At 47.3% G+C, this 17,397-nt stretch overlaps 1 protein-coding gene across 1 annotated transcript; it reads right to left on the reverse strand.

Annotated features, from left to right (window-relative positions):
• Positions 1 to 3,058: 3,058 nt before the first annotated feature.
• Positions 3,059 to 16,061, reverse strand: rnd1b (Rho family GTPase 1b). The gene is made up of 5 exons (XM_060057619.1): positions 15,782 to 16,061; positions 15,156 to 15,243; positions 7,136 to 7,245; positions 6,497 to 6,631; positions 3,059 to 5,766 (listed from the first exon to the last, which is right to left on the reverse strand). Exons 1-5 carry the CDS (start codon positions 15,899 to 15,901, stop codon positions 5,521 to 5,523), a joined length of 699 nt encoding a protein of 232 aa, XP_059913602.1. The 5' UTR covers positions 15,902 to 16,061; the 3' UTR covers positions 3,059 to 5,520.
• Between the last annotated feature and the right edge of the window lie 1,336 nt (positions 16,062 to 17,397).

Raw genomic sequence — 17,397 nt, forward strand, 5'->3', positions numbered from 1 at the left:
TCTACATACATAAAAGGTACGATATTGCTTCTCGAGCAAGTTTAAATTATTGAGCATCAAAGATTATGTCCACGTTATTATAAAAACAAGTTATAACAGCAATCACATGGACACTCATTCAATTAATTTCACAAAGCAATGAAAGACTTACTAATTAAATGATATGCAAATCCCAGCTTTACACAGTGGTACTGTGTGCAGGCCAAGAGCGTGACTGGGGAAGTGGAATTAATCCACTTTCCAGCGAAATCAAACACTCTCCAGCATTCCCTTCTGCCGTTTAAAACGCCATGTCTAGCCCCAGAAGCACAGCGATGCTCAGTTCATGAGTAACCACGACAAACGGCAGAGGGGTCTCCCTCCGTGGTGGGCAGAGTGAACCAGTGTGAACAGTGTCTGGGCCCATGCCCCCATGCCAGTTCTCCTCAACTGTCTGCGGGGCCCCGAGGTACAAGCCACGCATGATAGAGCAATTCAACTCTGCACGCCTGGCCAGATGTTGGCCTCATTTAGCACGTCTGTCTGGCGTATCAGTGCTATTTGCACATCCTCGTGCCCTGTGTGTCTGGGCGCCTTCTCTATCCACTCTGTTTCGTCACGGCAGGATGCTGCAGGAAGATCCACGCTGTAACAGACTCGCCTGTGGTTCTAATGGGGCTCCCCGAGAGGGAATGTTTTCCTCAGTGTGTACAATAAAGTGTATTTTAGGGTGCCGTGCAGATTTGGAGGTATTGTCTTGCGTTCGTATCAGCCAAATCCCATCATGTCTTATGTCATTCACTATTAGATTGGAACCATTTGCAACCCCCGGCTACACAAAAATAAAGAAAAAAAACAAAGAAAACCTAATTTGCATGGACTGCACTTCAGCGCCCAATAAGATGATCCACCCAAACCTCTGGAGACACAGGGTGGGTGCTCCAGGTCCCTGCTTACTAAGCAGGCTGTAGACACACATACACACACACACACACACACATTCACACACATACACACACATACACACACACACACACACACACACTGCTTAATGCCTGCAACACTGTGTGTTGCAGGCATTAAGCAATGGTCTGAGCCCAGAGGGGCCACGCATGGAGTGCTTCATGCAAGACTTCATGGCCTGGTTGGACCGATGGCACAGGCCCCGGCATCTGTCCAGTCCAGGTTTAGAGACTTTGCAGCTGGAACCAGCCACAGCTCACACACCTCACCAGATGTGTGAGGTGGGGTCGAAGGAGACCCAGCTGAGGGAGAGGTGACAGATTGCCACCAAAGACCTGCTGCAGGGTGCCAGGGTGTCGAGCTCTGCCAAGTGGACGGCGGGCCTGCCCTCACGGACTGCAGACAGCAGGGATATGAGGAGAGAGAGGCAGGGAACGCACTGGTTGTTGCTTTGGATGTTTGGTGGTTTGGTGTTTTGGTTGTTAATGCATGTATTTTTTCCTTGTTTTCATTCTGAATTTGTTAATACATTGTTGAAATTCCCATTCCATTCTATATGGAGAATTTAATTGAATTGACTTGAAGTACACTTTGAAAATGCTCTTTGAACTTAACTTGTTTTACTTGAACATAGTGGTTGACTATGTTAAACCCTAAAACGAAACACCTCTCCATTAGGGATAGAGGATGCAGTGTTTATTGGTTAATCAGTGCACCCCTTCATGCAGTGCAGTGGCAGGCTCCTTAACTCAGGAGAGCCTTTAGCTCTGAAGAGCCTGTCTGAAGGAGATCAAGTTCATGGTCGTGTGTGACAGTGATTGGAGCCCAGGGGAGGACCTGTTGCCCAGCCTACATGTGACCTTGTGAAAAGCAGCTTAAACTACAGTGGCCCCTTCAGGCTTTTGAGAATGGATGTACACACAGGAAGGCGCCGTAACTCCTGCAGCGCTGATGCAACCGGCTCAGGATTGGAGACACATGTTTCTCTTTGATCAGTGCTCTTTCATCTTTTTCATTGAGAGTGAAAACATATTGCAAAGGTGTGAAAGGCGCAATAACACATGGGTATTACTTGGACTTTGTTTTAGATTTTTCTTTTGTGCTCAATTATATTTTCTGTATGTTGACCGCTAGACCTCCTTTCATGTCTGTGAGAAACAGCCTCTCGCTTTCAAGCTAATCGAATTGGCAATATTTTGCCCATAAAAATGATGGGTTGGCTGGATTGCGTGGCTGTAAACAAGACTGATTGAGGATTTTAGTGTTGTTCCAACCTAAATGAGGAGGATGAACAGCCAACACCCACAGACAAATGAATTGGTTCCGCTGGCCATATGGTCTATGATGAAAGCAAGTCAATAAATGAACAACCCGTGACAATAGTGCCGAACAGGGCAAGCTTTATTAAACACTGCAAAAAAAAAAAAGAGAGAAGAAGAAAAAGATCCAGTCGAATGTCCAAAATAGAATTTCAATGAAAGAACATATCAACCAAACAATGAAAAGGCAAAAAATAGCTATCAAATAAATATTCACATCAACATTTCCTCTTCCACAATTGGAATCATGTGACATTCTTAAAGATGTCTTACAAAGATTATAAAACAAGATACGGTATGTACAATCATACAAGTTTAATAGGACATGCTTAGGAGTTTGACTGCACCATTGTACCACACACTGACTACAACATAAAAGCTGCATATTAACTGACATGGTCCAAGAGCTGCCCGGTCCCCTGCAGTAGGCCTGCGCCCGACGAAAGCTTGCCAACCCGAAGAACGGAAGAAAATAATGTTGTTGTTTTTTTGTTTCAAAGCAGGCAATAAAAGCATAAGGGATGCTGTACTGGATGTGGATAGGTCTGCTTGTTAGCCAACGTTTTTTTAACCCTTAAAGTGTATTTATTATCTGCACGACCAACCCCAAAGAGCTGGTCTCTGTTCCCCCTATGCTGAATGGGTTGCTAGGCAATGCAAAGGAATTTGGTTTGTGACCGTGGCCTGAAAGCCTTTGTGCAAATCAGCACTTTTTCTCTCCTTCTGTGTGCCAGGGGGCAGAATGCAGCTGCACTGCCACACTCCAGCATCTCAGACACGCTGAGAAACAGCAACACCTGGACTCATGTCAAGCTTCTTTTTCTTTCTTTTTTTTTTTAAATACAACAGTATAAACAAAAGTAAACCGAGAAACGAACAATGGAAAAATAGCTTTCTTTTGACAGGGCCAGCCTGTGCATTTTTGTTGATTTCTTGTTCTACTGTGACCCCCCAAGATTTCCTTGCTCCCTTTCTCACTAGCCCTTTTCGCACGTTGATTGTTAGACTTCTGACAACAGTCTCCAAAGTAAGGTCCTAATCCAAGGAGCCATCTGCCGTTATCATGGCCTTCGAGCCATCCAGACCACAAAACAAAACAGAAAAAACCTAATCCGGGTCTAATTGACGCCTCAACACCTTCTTAATCATGATTAAGTAAAAAGAACAGCAAATTCTAGCATCTTCAAATCAAGTCACATTGTTCACCAGTACTCACAAAGTCAGATCTATTTCATGGCACATAACATGGTCTTGGTTGACTCTACTCACCAGCGGCTACTAACAGGAAGAAGAGAACGAGGCAAACACAGATTAGCAGCTTCTTTGTACAGCGGAGATGGGTGTGTGGTGATGGGGTCGTCGTTGTTTCAGCGCTGTCGCGTGATGAGGTTATCACAAAGCTGCATCGTTATTGCCGCACGGGTTACTTTGCATCACAAGCACTTAAATCGTTTATTGCTTTATGGTTAGAAGCATAGGGATCAATGCCACACACACGCACGTATGCAACCATGAAGCTCAAGATTTAAGATCGTAAATGGGTTCAGACTTCCTTCCGGGTCACCCATAGTGCTGCTCATGGACGTCGGATCGATGAACTCGCTATCGATTGATCGACTCATTTAAAGGACCCCTCTTGGAAGAGGGGTCTGGAGTGCTACATTGGATTGTTAAAAAAAGAAAGAAAAAAATATAAGAAATCCACAGGCATATTTGTCAAAACATCTGAATGAGTATCATAACACAAGATGTGAAAGGCATCTTTTTTTAAAACTGCATACAACTGGAGCACTGTTGATGGGTCAAAGTACCAACAGCACAATGCTACAAGTCCTTTTTGTTTGAAATGTGTTAAACTGGGAAGCAGATTTTAATCATTGTTTGACATCGGTCTGGTTTAAGAGTCGTACCTTGGACCTATACTTTTTTAGAGGTCTCATAGGACTAAGACTGGGAAAGTTAATGACAACAAGGGACAGCTTGGCTTCGAACACCTCTTTCCCATTCGGCAAAATAAACCAACAACAAAAGCATTAATCCTCCTCAACTCTAAAACCCACTTTGTCCCTCTTCCCTAGCGCATGCTATTTAAAAAGTCAAGCTTGCAAGGTACCTAGCAAGCAAGCTAGCTTCCTCCTCCTTTCTCAAGCCCCCAACACAAAGAAACAAAACGATCCGGTTACTTTGAGCGCGTGTCTTTCTCTTTAATCATCCGATACATATCAACCATATTCAACGTGGCTATTTACCCCCCCGCTCCTCCCCCAGGAGGTGGTGGTCGGCAGGTCTCTCTGGAGCCACCCAGCGCCCCAGTGCCCCAGTCATCCGTCCGGGGTCACGTCTCGTCTACAGGACGTGTGTGGGGTACCCGTCAGCCCACCATAATAGCACTCATCCTCATATCCCTGCTCCCATCACGCAGACAATGAGACATGGAATAGCTCTTTATCTAATAGCTCCCTCCCTGGGAAACATCCCATAATCACCCCCTCACCCTTCCCCCTCCTCCTCCTCCTCATCACCGACCCATGTGTGTGTGTGTGTGTGTGTGTGTGTGTGTGTCATTGCAGAGCTATTTCCGGAACACAGGTGATCTACGCCCCATCTCAGCACATAGGGGCACGGTTCGGAGGATACTAATGATTTTTCAAATGCCCGGTGTTCATGCTAGACTTGTTTTATAGTGTTTGGAGAGGATAATTCTTAGCTGGTCAGAGAGCGATGCATTATTATTCTACGTTTTTTTTTTTCTTTTACGTCACAAGATTTAACATCGCGCGCCGCACGTTTCCCAAAAGCTGGGGCCTGGAGATAGCGGAACCGTATCGAGGCCACGCCCACGTGGCTGTGTACCGCTTACGGTTGATAAAAAAAAAAGTAAATAAATAAAAGAAAATCATAGCTTGAGGATGTCCAACCTTGATTGATGTCAATATCAAAAGCAAGATAAGAGTAGAGGGGAAAAGAAACGATGGATGTGCACAGCTGGACAGTTCAGAGCGGTGGACCGCGGCGGCGCGTCCATCACTGCTAAGATGTCGGTCGCTTCCCGGGAGGGGGGGGGGGCGGGGGAGGGGAGGTTTCAGCAGGGAGCCGTGTTTCCCCGGTGAAGCCATCGCTCCCCCCCCCTCTTCCCCAGCCCCCCCGCCCAGCCCGACATCCCCTAGACCCAAAGAGGCGAGAGAGGCGGGGGGGAGGGGGGGAAGAAGGGGCCGGAAGCAGGGAGAGGACAACCGCGAGGGTCTCTCCCCCCAGCCCCTCACATGACGGAGCAGCTCTTGGCCTTCTCCTTCTTGAAGTTGGAGGTGAGCAGGTCGGACTTGCTGGGGAGGTGGAGCAGTCTCTTGGAGAGGCGTCGGGTGGGGCTGGACTTGGGCAGGGGCTGCAGCTTGTTGATGCAGGCCAGCGCCGCCGTGCGGAACACGCTGTGGATGCTCTTCTCCGAGGTGAAGGCGGAGCACTCCAGGTAGGCCTCCGCACCCAGCTGCTTGGCCATGGCCGAGCCCTGGTCCCAGCACACAGAGAGAGAGACAGTCAGTAGGGTCCAGCCGGATGGGTTGACACTGCGCTGTGCAGCCTTTCTACTGTTCATATGACAGATTTTATTTTTTTAGTTTTTTTGCATTTATACACACTGATACAATTTTATTCAGAATTTTTATTTATTTTTTCTCTTAAACATTTATACACACTTTTGTTCATATTTAAAGTTTGTATAATCTATTGTACGCGTTCTTATTTATTTAAATGTATAAAACATTGAAATAAACATTCTTGTGTTGATTCGGTCGTTGGTAGACTGGGTAGCCCCGCCCATTCTGCCGGCGATTTGAGTTCGCCCTGCACAAGGGTCTGGAGAAGAGCAATATATTTCTTTCTGCTTCAGATACGTTTTTGCGGGAGCCAATCACCAAGGTGGATTTTCCCCTTGGCGCGCTATTGGCTGGTTTAACACAATGACATCAAGCAACCAATCGCGTACAGAGTAATTTGAACCTGTTGATCACGCCTCTTGTGCTGAAGAAAATTACAGCAGCTTCCCCAGACCAAGGTTCAATCTACGATTGATCTTGGTCTGGCAATAGCCAGACTAGGTTGTTGGTAGATGGGTTTTATTCATTGATGGCCATATTCCATAATGCATGCAATCAATATATGTTAAATTGTTAATATATATGTTAAATACATTGTCAATGTAAAACACATGTGGTCCTGAGAAGGTATTGCTCTCTGACCTGCTCGTGAGTGATGGGGGTCTGCTTCTGATTGGACAGCTCCATCAGCGTGCACACGTCTGTACGCAGGTCGGTCTTGCAGCCAATGAGAAGGATGCGTGTGCTGGGGCAGAAGTCCAGGATCTCGGTCTTCCACTGTTGACCCAGAACATGATGACATCAGTGGGTTTCTCATGCTAGCATGCTGACAATCATTGGATCCTCTATAGATCAAAATAGATTTGAAAACCTTCTGCCTCTTAAGACTATAAAGTAGTTACTATTTGAGTATTTACTATTCAGTCGTTATTCAGACGCCTTCATCAAAAAGTGACCGAGCGTGATTTCAGCTACAGGCCTACAGTCTTAAGCGGGCAGTTAACCAGTTAGGCACCTTACTGAACATCGCCTACTGGTAGACTGTGGACATTGAGGCTGGAACCCAGTGTCTTCTGGCTGGGAGCCACGCCCTAACCACCTCACCATCCCTACAAATCATCCGTGATCACCACAGTCTTGCCAGACCAATCGGATATCAACTAAATTTATCTTTAAATAAAACAAAGACTTAAAATCAGGTATAATAATAGAATGATAGAATAATGAGCTCCAGCAGAGAGAGGAGGTGAGTTCACCATGAAGTGAGTCTCCAGGCCTTACCTTCTTCAAACCGCTGTCGACAGTGTCTGGGCGGCTGATGTCAAAGCAGAGCAGCACGGCGTCGGAGTCACTGTAGCAGAGGGGCCTCACGTTGTCGTAGTACGGGGAACCTTTGGTGGGACGAGAGGAGGGGAAATAGATTACAGCTCACTATAACCACCTCACTCACGCATCTCCTTATAGCTCTTATAACCAGATATCTATTTGACTTGCTATTTCACTCCATGTGTCTCATGATAGCGAGAGAGTGAGTGAGTGAGTGAGTGAGTGAGTGAGTGAGTGAGTGAGTGAGTGAGTGAGTGAGTGAGTGAGTGAGAGATATAGAGAAAGAACGAGCGAGCAAGCGAAAGAGAGAGAGAAAGCTATCGCACTAAATGTCTAATCTTCTAATCGTCATAGATTGTTTTTAATTAAGCCTTTGTGACGTGATTATCGGCATGAGTCTTGCACTAGGAGATGAAACACTGTGTGCCGTTATTTATTTTTCATATATTTATTGTTTACTTGGAATTTAAGAGACTTTGTCCAGAAGTGAGCCGAGGGAGAGAGGGAGAGGGAGAGGGAAAGGGAGAGCGAGAGACAGACAGACAAACAGACAGACAGAGGGAGAGAGAGATGTGGAGGAGGAGTGGGTACACATAAAGAACACTGAGGCAGGGATTATGTGTTGATAGGCATCACATCTCAGTCTAAGCCATAGTAATGTGCTTCCCCTGCTCCTCCATCCGCTATCAGCATCACAGATATTGGCGGGTGGATGTGAGGGGATATGGGGGTATGGATCCTCCTCGCTCTTCTCCAGCGGTAGATTACACAAGTGGAAGAGTGGGACTCGGGGCAGGCAGGCGCTCCCACCCATGTTTAGAATCCTTAAGTAAGCTAACCTCCCCCCCCCCCCCCCCGCCTCACACACACACACACACACACACACACACACACACACACACACACACACACACACACACACACACACACACACACACACACACACACACACACACACACACACACACACACACACACACACACACACAAAGTCCTCTGCGCTGCGCAGTGGTCCCTCTGTTTCCACAGCAACAGACTTGGAATCCACCATCTGCATCAAGCATTCCTCCCACCCCTCCATAAAGGCGGGCTTTAACTGCCAATCAATCATTTTACACTGCAAGCTGCCCACCCACCTACTGCCCAGGACATTCCTCTTCTGGGTGACGCGGTGGTGCACCGGGGACACGCACCCCATCGCTAACACAGAGCCATTACAGCATTCTGCAGACACACACGGAACCACACACACAGGCACAAAAACATAGACACATGCACAAACACACGCACACTCACAAACAAACATGTAGACACATGCAGACACACACACACACACACACACACACACACACACACACACACACACACACACACAAACACGGAGACACAAGCACACACACACACACACACACACACACACACACACACACACACACACACACACCACATTTTGGAAGCATCTAGAGGTAATCTGTGTATCAGCGGCGATGAAAGGGGAAGGGGGTTCAATAGGATTAAGGTGTTTACTTTCCTCTGCATGTGAATGAGGATCCAATCTCCTCCTCACGGCTATGATCACATCAGCAGACACAGTAATCGCTCACTACAACACGATGCAACCTTCTCTTAATGGATCCAAAGTGCAAAAATGGAAAGAATTAAAACGTGAGAAAACAGGTCACAAGCCCATTGACGGACACAAAAAGAGCAGACACAAGAGCATGGCTGTGTGTGCATGCAGATCAGTTACATAAATACTTAACGATGTTCCACATTATCAAAGGGCAGAATTGAATTTGCCAGCTGCCCAGAGTTGTGCGAGGAATAATGACAAGCTGTGATGGAATTCCTCAGGGCCGCGTGCCCGGAAGAAAGTAAACTAAGATTGCCCGAGGAACCTCAAGGGCACACGTTCGCATCACCACACGTCTGGGCCTCCCTGTGCCTTTGAGCAAGGAGCTCCTTTTATACCCACGCTCGTCTGGAAGGAAGCAACAGATCAAAAACCAGCATTTCTAATTCCCATCTTCTAATCTGAAATGTTAAACCAACGCATCAGAACAGTTCACCACCAAACAGGAAATTCCATTAGAAATGGCATTGAGCCTCTGCAACCTTTTAACAACTTTGTCCATTTGTGAAATGCCAAGGGCATCTGATAAAGACGAACGTATTTCTTGTCCGGGAGGAATGAGACCAATTACTGCCACGGCGGCGACCTCTACGGCGACCGCGCGTGTCTTTACAACAAGGTTTCCAGCCGGGTCCTGGTAAAGATTAAAAGCCATCTGTGGCCTGTGTCTCCCACGCGGGGTAATGACAGGGCGGGGAAGCCGGGTGTGATTGTGCATTAAACTGTTGCTGATCTATGTGCACCGATCGATGAGACAGGCCCTACTGGGGTCCGAAGAGCCGTTTCAATTAGAGTTAGACAAATAAGTCACCGAGCCAATGAGGGGAGAAGACGATAGGGTCTTAGACGTTCTGAAAAGCTCTTGGAACAAAACAACAAAATTTCAGATAAAATATTTAAATTTCTTCCTTTAATGAAAAAATCTGCTCTTGGCAGCTGAGTCGATGTAAGTGTGAAGTTTGATTTGCATAATTTTGCACAGATAAAGTCGTACTATTACTATTGTGAAAATGATGCATGGGTCCTCCTACCGGCGCAACATTGTGCTCCTGCTCTTTCCATTGCACGTGCTGGGCAGCATTCACACACACAGCACGCAGCTAGCTTCTGACCCCCGGGAAAATAGCTGCCTCTATTGTGGTTATAAAACCCCAGCCACCGCGTTCCCCCGCTGGGCCACCACAAAAAGGCCCTTCCTCTGCCATTAATCCTTCACCCCCTGCTCCCTGACCCCACAGCGTAGCCCTGCTGCCCCACCTCGGCTCGGGGCCAGCATGGGGAGAAGAAAGGCAGGGAGCGAGGGCTGTAGGGAGGGAGGGATGTGTGGCGGTATGGAAGGACGGACGAAGGGAGCGATGGATGGATAGATAGACAGATGGAAGGGAAAAGTGGAGGGATGGCTGGAGGAATGGATAAAAAGATGGAGGGATGGGGTGGAGGGATGGATGGAGGATAGATCCTTTAATGGAGAGGGAGGAAGGATGGATAGATATGGATGAATGGCCCCCATGCTACCCCCAACCCTCCCTCCACTCTCAACCACATTCTTTTCATCTGCCCCCCTGCATGGCTACAGCAGATGGGCATTTTCTGAGGCATGAAACATGGAACATTGAACCTAACTAACTGGGGATTTGCAACAGAGGAATGAGAGGGAGTGTATGGGTGAATTCCCGGGGCTGAGCTCAGCTCCATCAGTCTGCATGATGATGCGACGCCCAGAGCAAAGCGTCGGGCTGGAAATTGGGCCAGAGTGAACGTACGCTTCACAGGCAGAGACGACAGACGTTGGTGTACAGGTGGGGGAGGGGATATAAAATATGTATAGGTATTTTCAAATATTATATATATATATATATATATATTTATATATAATATCCATGTTATGCATTTCTGCTTGCGGTCCAGATTTGAAGTGATCGTCATTGTCTCGTCCACATTTTGAAATAAATGTGCAAATAGAAACGCATGTAGATAGAGGAGACGTTGAAGAGGTGCTGTTCATTCATCTCCGGTTCGTTCATTGAGATTGAAGATAATGGACTGAGGGGGTGAATCACAGGTTCTGAATTGAGCTGTTGATGCTGTGGTTTTAGACATAGTAGGTCCTGCAGGTCCCACTAACATGAACTAGTGTTTCCCGTTTCCTGTTACCCTCGTTTCACACTGCCATGAGGCGTGAGACATTGTGATCTGATGGCCCCCCACAGGGCGACAGACAAGAGGCTGCCCGTTTCCTGAGCCTCCTGCACATCCTGCTCAGCATCATCACGGACATCATCATCATCACCATCATCATCACCACCAACATCATCATCCTCACCAACATCCTCACCAACATCATCATCATCACCAACATCACCTTCCTCAACTATGAAGTGTAACATTTCCATAACAGTGTTAGGACCAACACAGTTTTAATATTGTCTTAAAAACAGCATAAACCAGACTTTATTATTTCCCAATAAACCATTTGGCAATAAATGTTTTTCTCAGACCTAGACAAACCTATCCCTTGCATTTTCTGGACTCTAGTCAAAGACACTATTTTCCTAGCATGGCAATTAACTGTGATTTATGTCTTTGAAATATAGAGCCGATCTGTCAAAAAACAGCTAGAATGGCATCCATTTCCTTTTTTTTTTTTTTTACAAATATTAATATTAATACCTGTCAGGCCATTAAGGACCTTTGATGTATAGCCATGATAAATTAGCATTTCCCCCACAAATCTGATTAACACACAAAACAGATTGTTCCATAAGCCAAATTAGATGTTGGCGAATCAAAAGCAATGCGCCCTTGTGCATTTATCAAACAACTAACTAATCATAGTCCACACTCAAATGCAATGCCTATCACACCGCAAGGGCCATTCACGCTGGTATAAATCACCCCTTAACAACATAACAAGCTGAATTATTCACTATTCAAGATTGATGGCCATAGATTTATGATGTATGGCTCCCCCTCCTCCTCACCAGCTCCCCCTCCTCCTCTCCACCTCCTCCTTCTCATTCCCTCCTCCTCCTCCCTTACCTCTCCCCCTCCTCCTCCTCCTCCTCCCCCTCCCCCTTCTCCTCCCTTACCTCTCCCCCTCCTCCTCCTCCCCCTCCCCCTTCTCCTCCCTAACCTCTCCCCCTCCCCCTCCTCCTCCCTTACCTCTCCCCCTCCTCCTCCTCCCTAACCTCTCCCCCTCCCTCTCCTCCTCCTCCTCCTCCTCCCTAACCTCTCCCCCTCCCTCTCCTCCTCCTCCTCCTCCTCCTCCTCCTCCTCCTCCTCCCTAACCTCTCCCCCTCCCTCTCCTCCTCCTCCTCCTCCCCCTCCTCCTCCTCCCTTACCTCTCCCCCTCTCCCTCCTCCTCCCTTACCTCTCCCCCTCCTCCTCCTCCCTAACCTCTCCCCCTCCTCCTCCTCCCTAACCTCTCCCCCTCCCTCTCCTCCTCCTCCTCCTCCCCCTCCTCCTCCTCCTCCTCCTCCTCCTCCCTAACCTCTCCCCCTCCCTCTCCTCCTCCTCCCCCTCCTCCTCCCCCTCCTCCTCCTCCTCCTCCCTAACCTCTCCCCCTCCTCCTCCTCCTCCCCCTCCCTCTCCTCCTCCTCCTCCTCCTCCTCCCCCTCCTCCTCCTCCTCCTCCTCCCTTGCAGGTAGATTGTAGGGCAGGGTCTGATTAAAAGAGGTGGATTGATTTTGCGCCGTACATCCTTGGCGGGCCGGTGGAGAGACGGAGCCGTCTAGTGCAGAGGAGGAGGGGAGCGCCGAGGATCGGGTGGGTTCCAATCGATGGAGAGGAGCTGGGATAATGAGGAGCCCCTCCCGCTCCTCTCGGGGACCACCAGGGGGCCACAGCCTCGCGCAATCAGAACCAGTTAAGGGAGGGAAGGAGGGAAGGGAAGAGGCAGATTGCTGGGAACGTGGGCTAATTTATACTTTTGGTTTTTCACATTTTGGTTTGGCGTTTATCCTCAAGAAAACAGACCTATTTTGTGGATTGGGGGGGGGGGAGGGGGGCTAAATGCTTCCCATGTGACGTCCTCAACTCTCTCAGTGGATGAAAATAGCCAAACAGGCAGTTGTGTCAGAGGACAGCCGACCACGAGAACCAATCACAGAGAATGAGGATATCAATGTGGAAGAGTAGGCAAAAAAATTAATTCATCACTCTTATTAGGTTAATCACAATGGAAGGCTAAGCTCTCTCTCTCTCTCTCTCTCTCTCTCTCTCTCTCTCTCTCTCTCTCTCTCTCTCTCTCTCTCTCTCTCTCTCTCCCTCTCTCTGTCACTCTCTCCCTCTTTTCTGCTCTCTCTTGCACTCACACTTTTAATCCTGTGCATCATGTGTTTTTTGGAGTATAGGTCACGGCAGGCAGCATATGGAGCAGAATGCAGGTCACGGCCCGCTGTCTGTCAGCTCCTCAGCCCTCCTCTCCCCCCTCCACCGGACCCAGGCGGCGGGCCCACTCACACTGACCGCTCCGGAGGGCAGCCCGTCTGGGATTAGGGAGCAGCGCTCGGTCTGGCCAAGGAATTACCTTCTTTCAGAATCAGCATGTCATCTTATTTCCTTTTATCCCCCACTCTCTCCCCCTGCTCTCCCTCTAGCCTTCCCTCTCTCTCTCTCCATCTCTCTCTCTCCCCTCCCTTCTCTCTAGCCTTCCCTCTCTCTCTCTCCATCTCTCTCTCTCCCCTCCCTTCTCTCTCCCTCTCTCTCTCTCTCCATCTCTCTCTCTCCCCTCCCTTCTCTCTCCCTCTCTCTCTCTCTCCATCTCTCTCTCTCCCCTCCCTTCTCTCTCCCTCTCTCTCTCTCTCTCTCTCTCTCTAGCTCTCTCTCTTCCCCATCTATGTTCCCCTATCTCTCTCTCTCTCTTGCTCTCTCTCTTCCCCATCTATGTTCCCCTATCTCTCTCTCTCTCTTGCTCTCTCTCTTCCCCATCTATGTCCCCCTCTCTCCCTCTATCTCTCAATCTATGTCTCCCTCTCTCCCTCGCTCTCTAGATCAAGCTGAAGATATGAACAGTGCAGTAAACATGGCAGCCACGCTGCATGCGAGCAGATTAGTTTCATAAGAGTTTTAAAATGTCAGTAGGCCTTCTACAGACACACACACACACACACACACACACACACACACACACACACACACACACACACACACACACACACACACACACACACACACACACACACACACACACACACACACAGCAGTACACACAAACATGTACACACACATAAGCTATTGCCAGCTCGACTTAATCAGCCGGGATGACCCAGTGAAGCTGTTTGACACACATCCAGCAGCATGCTCCGCAGACCAAGACTGGAGCTGTGTGGAGCCCGATCCAACAGGTGCTGGTGGAGAGACCCAGGTTTTTCCAACAGTGTATTCAGGTCAGCACACACACCCAAACACAAACACACACAGATACACCCACACAAACACACCCACACACACACACACACACACACACACACACACACACACACACACACACACACACACACACACACACACACACACACACACACACACACACACACCACACACACACACACACACACACACCAATGCACACACTATAGACCCTAGGGTAAGACTTCCCCAACACATTGACCCTGTTTTTACACTCTACGTACAGAACAATTTATATGAATGATTGGAATATAGAAGGGCCACAGCTTTAGTCGTGCTAACAGCTGAGGCAATGCAAGTTCATGTTTATTTCCCCATAAATGAATCCTATTTGGTGGGAAACAAAATGGGAGTGGGAGCCAAAGTATCAGATCCTTAATGGTTAATCTATAAAGTCCAATACTTTGGAATGCATTAGAGAAGAAGCCCCAGCATTAACCATGTGGACCCAAAACGGTTGGTATATAAGGAAACTGCCAAAGTTGGTGAATGTCTGCCTCACCCTAACCCTATTTATTTTCGTGAAAGGGAAACAATGTAATTTTTATAAAAATGAAAAATGTGAAGTCCAACGGATATTCATTCAGTAGGCCTATAGACCTATCTTTAACTTCTTGCCTCAAAGGGAACGCAATACGGGAGGAATATAGGTGTAGCCGAACATTGCCGTGATTTCCGCCTTATCAGCGCGATACCGGGTCACGGAAATTAGATCACTGGGCCAGAAACCCAACATCAAACAACCGTCTCGCCGCGTCTCCACGCGCTGCATTAGGCCTACAGCACGGGGGGGATGCTGCTGGTCTAGGGAGGGAGCACCCCCCCCCCCCCCTTCTCCCCTTTGGATCAAAGTGCACCTCTCCAGCAGTGCTGCTGCAGACACGCGCCCCTCCATGATACAACAAAATAAGACAGAAAAAATAGGTGGTTTACCTGACGTGTCCCACAGACTGAGCTCCACGCGCTGCTCCTCCAGCTCCAGACAGGCTGTGTAGTTTTCGAACACCGTGGGCACGTAGGTCTGTGGAGCAATGAGCCAGAAGGAGGGTTGTAGTGAGGTGTCACTCACACACTAAGGCGCTAGGCTGTACAATAGGGCACGCACAATGTCTCTGATAAATATATGTTCATATAAACATGATATTAATGGTTAAACCCTTTGAATGCACTCCATTACATTCCGCTCGCTAGGCCCGCAGCGTAAGTGATTGGATGAATATGATCTAAACACGCCGTAGACGAATAATTATACCAGGAGTTAATCGACGCTGCAGAGATGAACCGTTACATGATTTATGTTTTAATATGCATTGAAGCTATGCACAAAAAGACCCCGCATTAAATAAACTGCGAGCGAGCAAATGTGTAGAAAATGCGCATTGAAGCGCCTGTCTGCAAATGACGTGGAATAGATTTAATTTTTTTCACCCCAAAAAGAACACATTAGGTGATATATAGCGAACGTGTGCATGCTTTTAGTTCAACCAAATCACAAATGCCAAACTGACAGACAGATAACATATGCACAGCTTTGTAAATTCCGTACGATGTTCACATACCTCTGGGTAGCAGTCCTTGGCCAGGACTTGCAACATCGCCGTTTTTCCGCATTGAACATCTCCCACAAGAACCAGTTTACATCTCACCACCAACGGCTGGTTATTTCTCCTTTCCTTCATTATGTTATAGTAATTGTCCAATGCTTTGCAGAAATATATATATTTATATATTATGTATATATAAAAAAGAACAGGCCTAAGTCAGTCTTTAGAGTCTGTCCCTGTGAGAGCGCGCGTTCCGTGGTCCAGTTCTCGGAGGATGCCCGCAGTTGATCTGATTGAATTTGCCACTGTGGCTCTATATAGTGCGCCGCGCAGCCAATGGGAGCGCCCCATTCCACAGGCGTTCTCCCATCACTTCACCGCTGTGAATAATGTTGTACGGAACGTCATAACAACTTAGGTTATGCTTTGTCGTCGACGTCGAGGCATTACGAAACCTGGTGAAAAGAAACGAAACACAGAATTGGTAGGATTACGAGATCAACATAGCCTACCATCATTATATATTTAGTTATTTGTATTATTGTGTGTTGTTATTTTAAATAAGGCTCTGCTCTGAACTGTTTGCTAAATCAGTTGTATTAAAAATGATGCTCACTTTCTTCTTATACATTCTGAACTTTAATCAACCAATGTATGCGATAGTTTCACATTTTTGGAATATCTTTCCAATTAAAATCAGCAATTGTGCAACAATTAACCCATATTGGCCAAGGTTAAAGACTCGTAATTTAAGCCAATGGCTCCTTGGCTCGCTGCAAATCGAATAAGGAGATTAGATTAGCTGGCCTCATAGATCAATAGCAGAGGACAATAGGAGCTTTTGAGCACACCACTGCATGCAGGCGAGTATGTTTGCCTAAAGTGAGTGTGAATAGCACTCTCCTCTTAAAGGAACCAAACTCTTCAAAATAACCTCTCAATATCATGCTTATTCCTCCTCATACAAAAAAAAGGCTTATTTAGCTTTTCCTTTCAGGTAACGTATCTCTGAAAATGAGGAAAAATGCATTGACTGCGTGGACTGATAATAGGTATTGTAACAATATAATGCAATGGCTGCGGTAACTCTGAAAACATGATTTGTGTTGTTATTTGTTCACGATGGAGCTTGTCTGATGATATCCATTCGCACATATTTCCACATCCTGTACAAAACGGAACTCACTTGGTGGGGGCTCCACTGAGTGGACACACTTTGCTCACCCTCTGTCCTATCCTATGTAAGTGGTTGTTGTTCAGCGCTACAGACGCAATGATGTCACACAACAGCAGCCCTCTGATTGGTAGTCGGCCCAGAACCCTCCCACAGGGGTCAAGTCAAAGGTCCCCACTGTTGGCCGAGGAGGGGACAACAAAGGGATTCACACCGCTGTTGTTTCACAGTGTGCTGGGAAGGGGAGAGCTGAAGGACAAAGACCAATTAGCCAGGTCTCTATCAGCCTACAGACTAATTAATGTACTTATGCAGAATGAGCAATCTCTCCAGATTTACGCATTGGTGCAGGAGTTTTTTCATTCATAGCACCATCAATCCTTCTTAACATTATCCCTTCATGTTTTACGATCCAATACGTTTTATGTGACTGTTTTTTTTTTTCAGCGTCTGCTTG

The sequence above is a fragment of the Gadus macrocephalus genome, chromosome 1 (genome assembly GCF_031168955.1).
Source record: "Gadus macrocephalus chromosome 1, ASM3116895v1".
NCBI lineage: Eukaryota > Metazoa > Chordata > Actinopteri > Gadiformes > Gadidae > Gadus > Gadus macrocephalus.

Coding starts and splice junctions, on each gene's coding strand:
- rnd1b (XM_060057619.1), bottom strand. CDS start 15,901: ATGAAGGAAAGGAGAAATAACCAGCCGTTGGTGGTGAGATGTAAACTG. Junction 7,246..15,155: donor CAGTCTGTGGGACACGTCAG/GTAAACCACCTA, acceptor GTCCCACCAAAG/GTTCCCCGTACTACGACAAC. Junction 5,767..6,496: donor CCCCCATCACTCACGAGCAG/GTCAGAGAGCAA, acceptor TGCTGGGACCAG/GGCTCGGCCATGGCCAAGCA.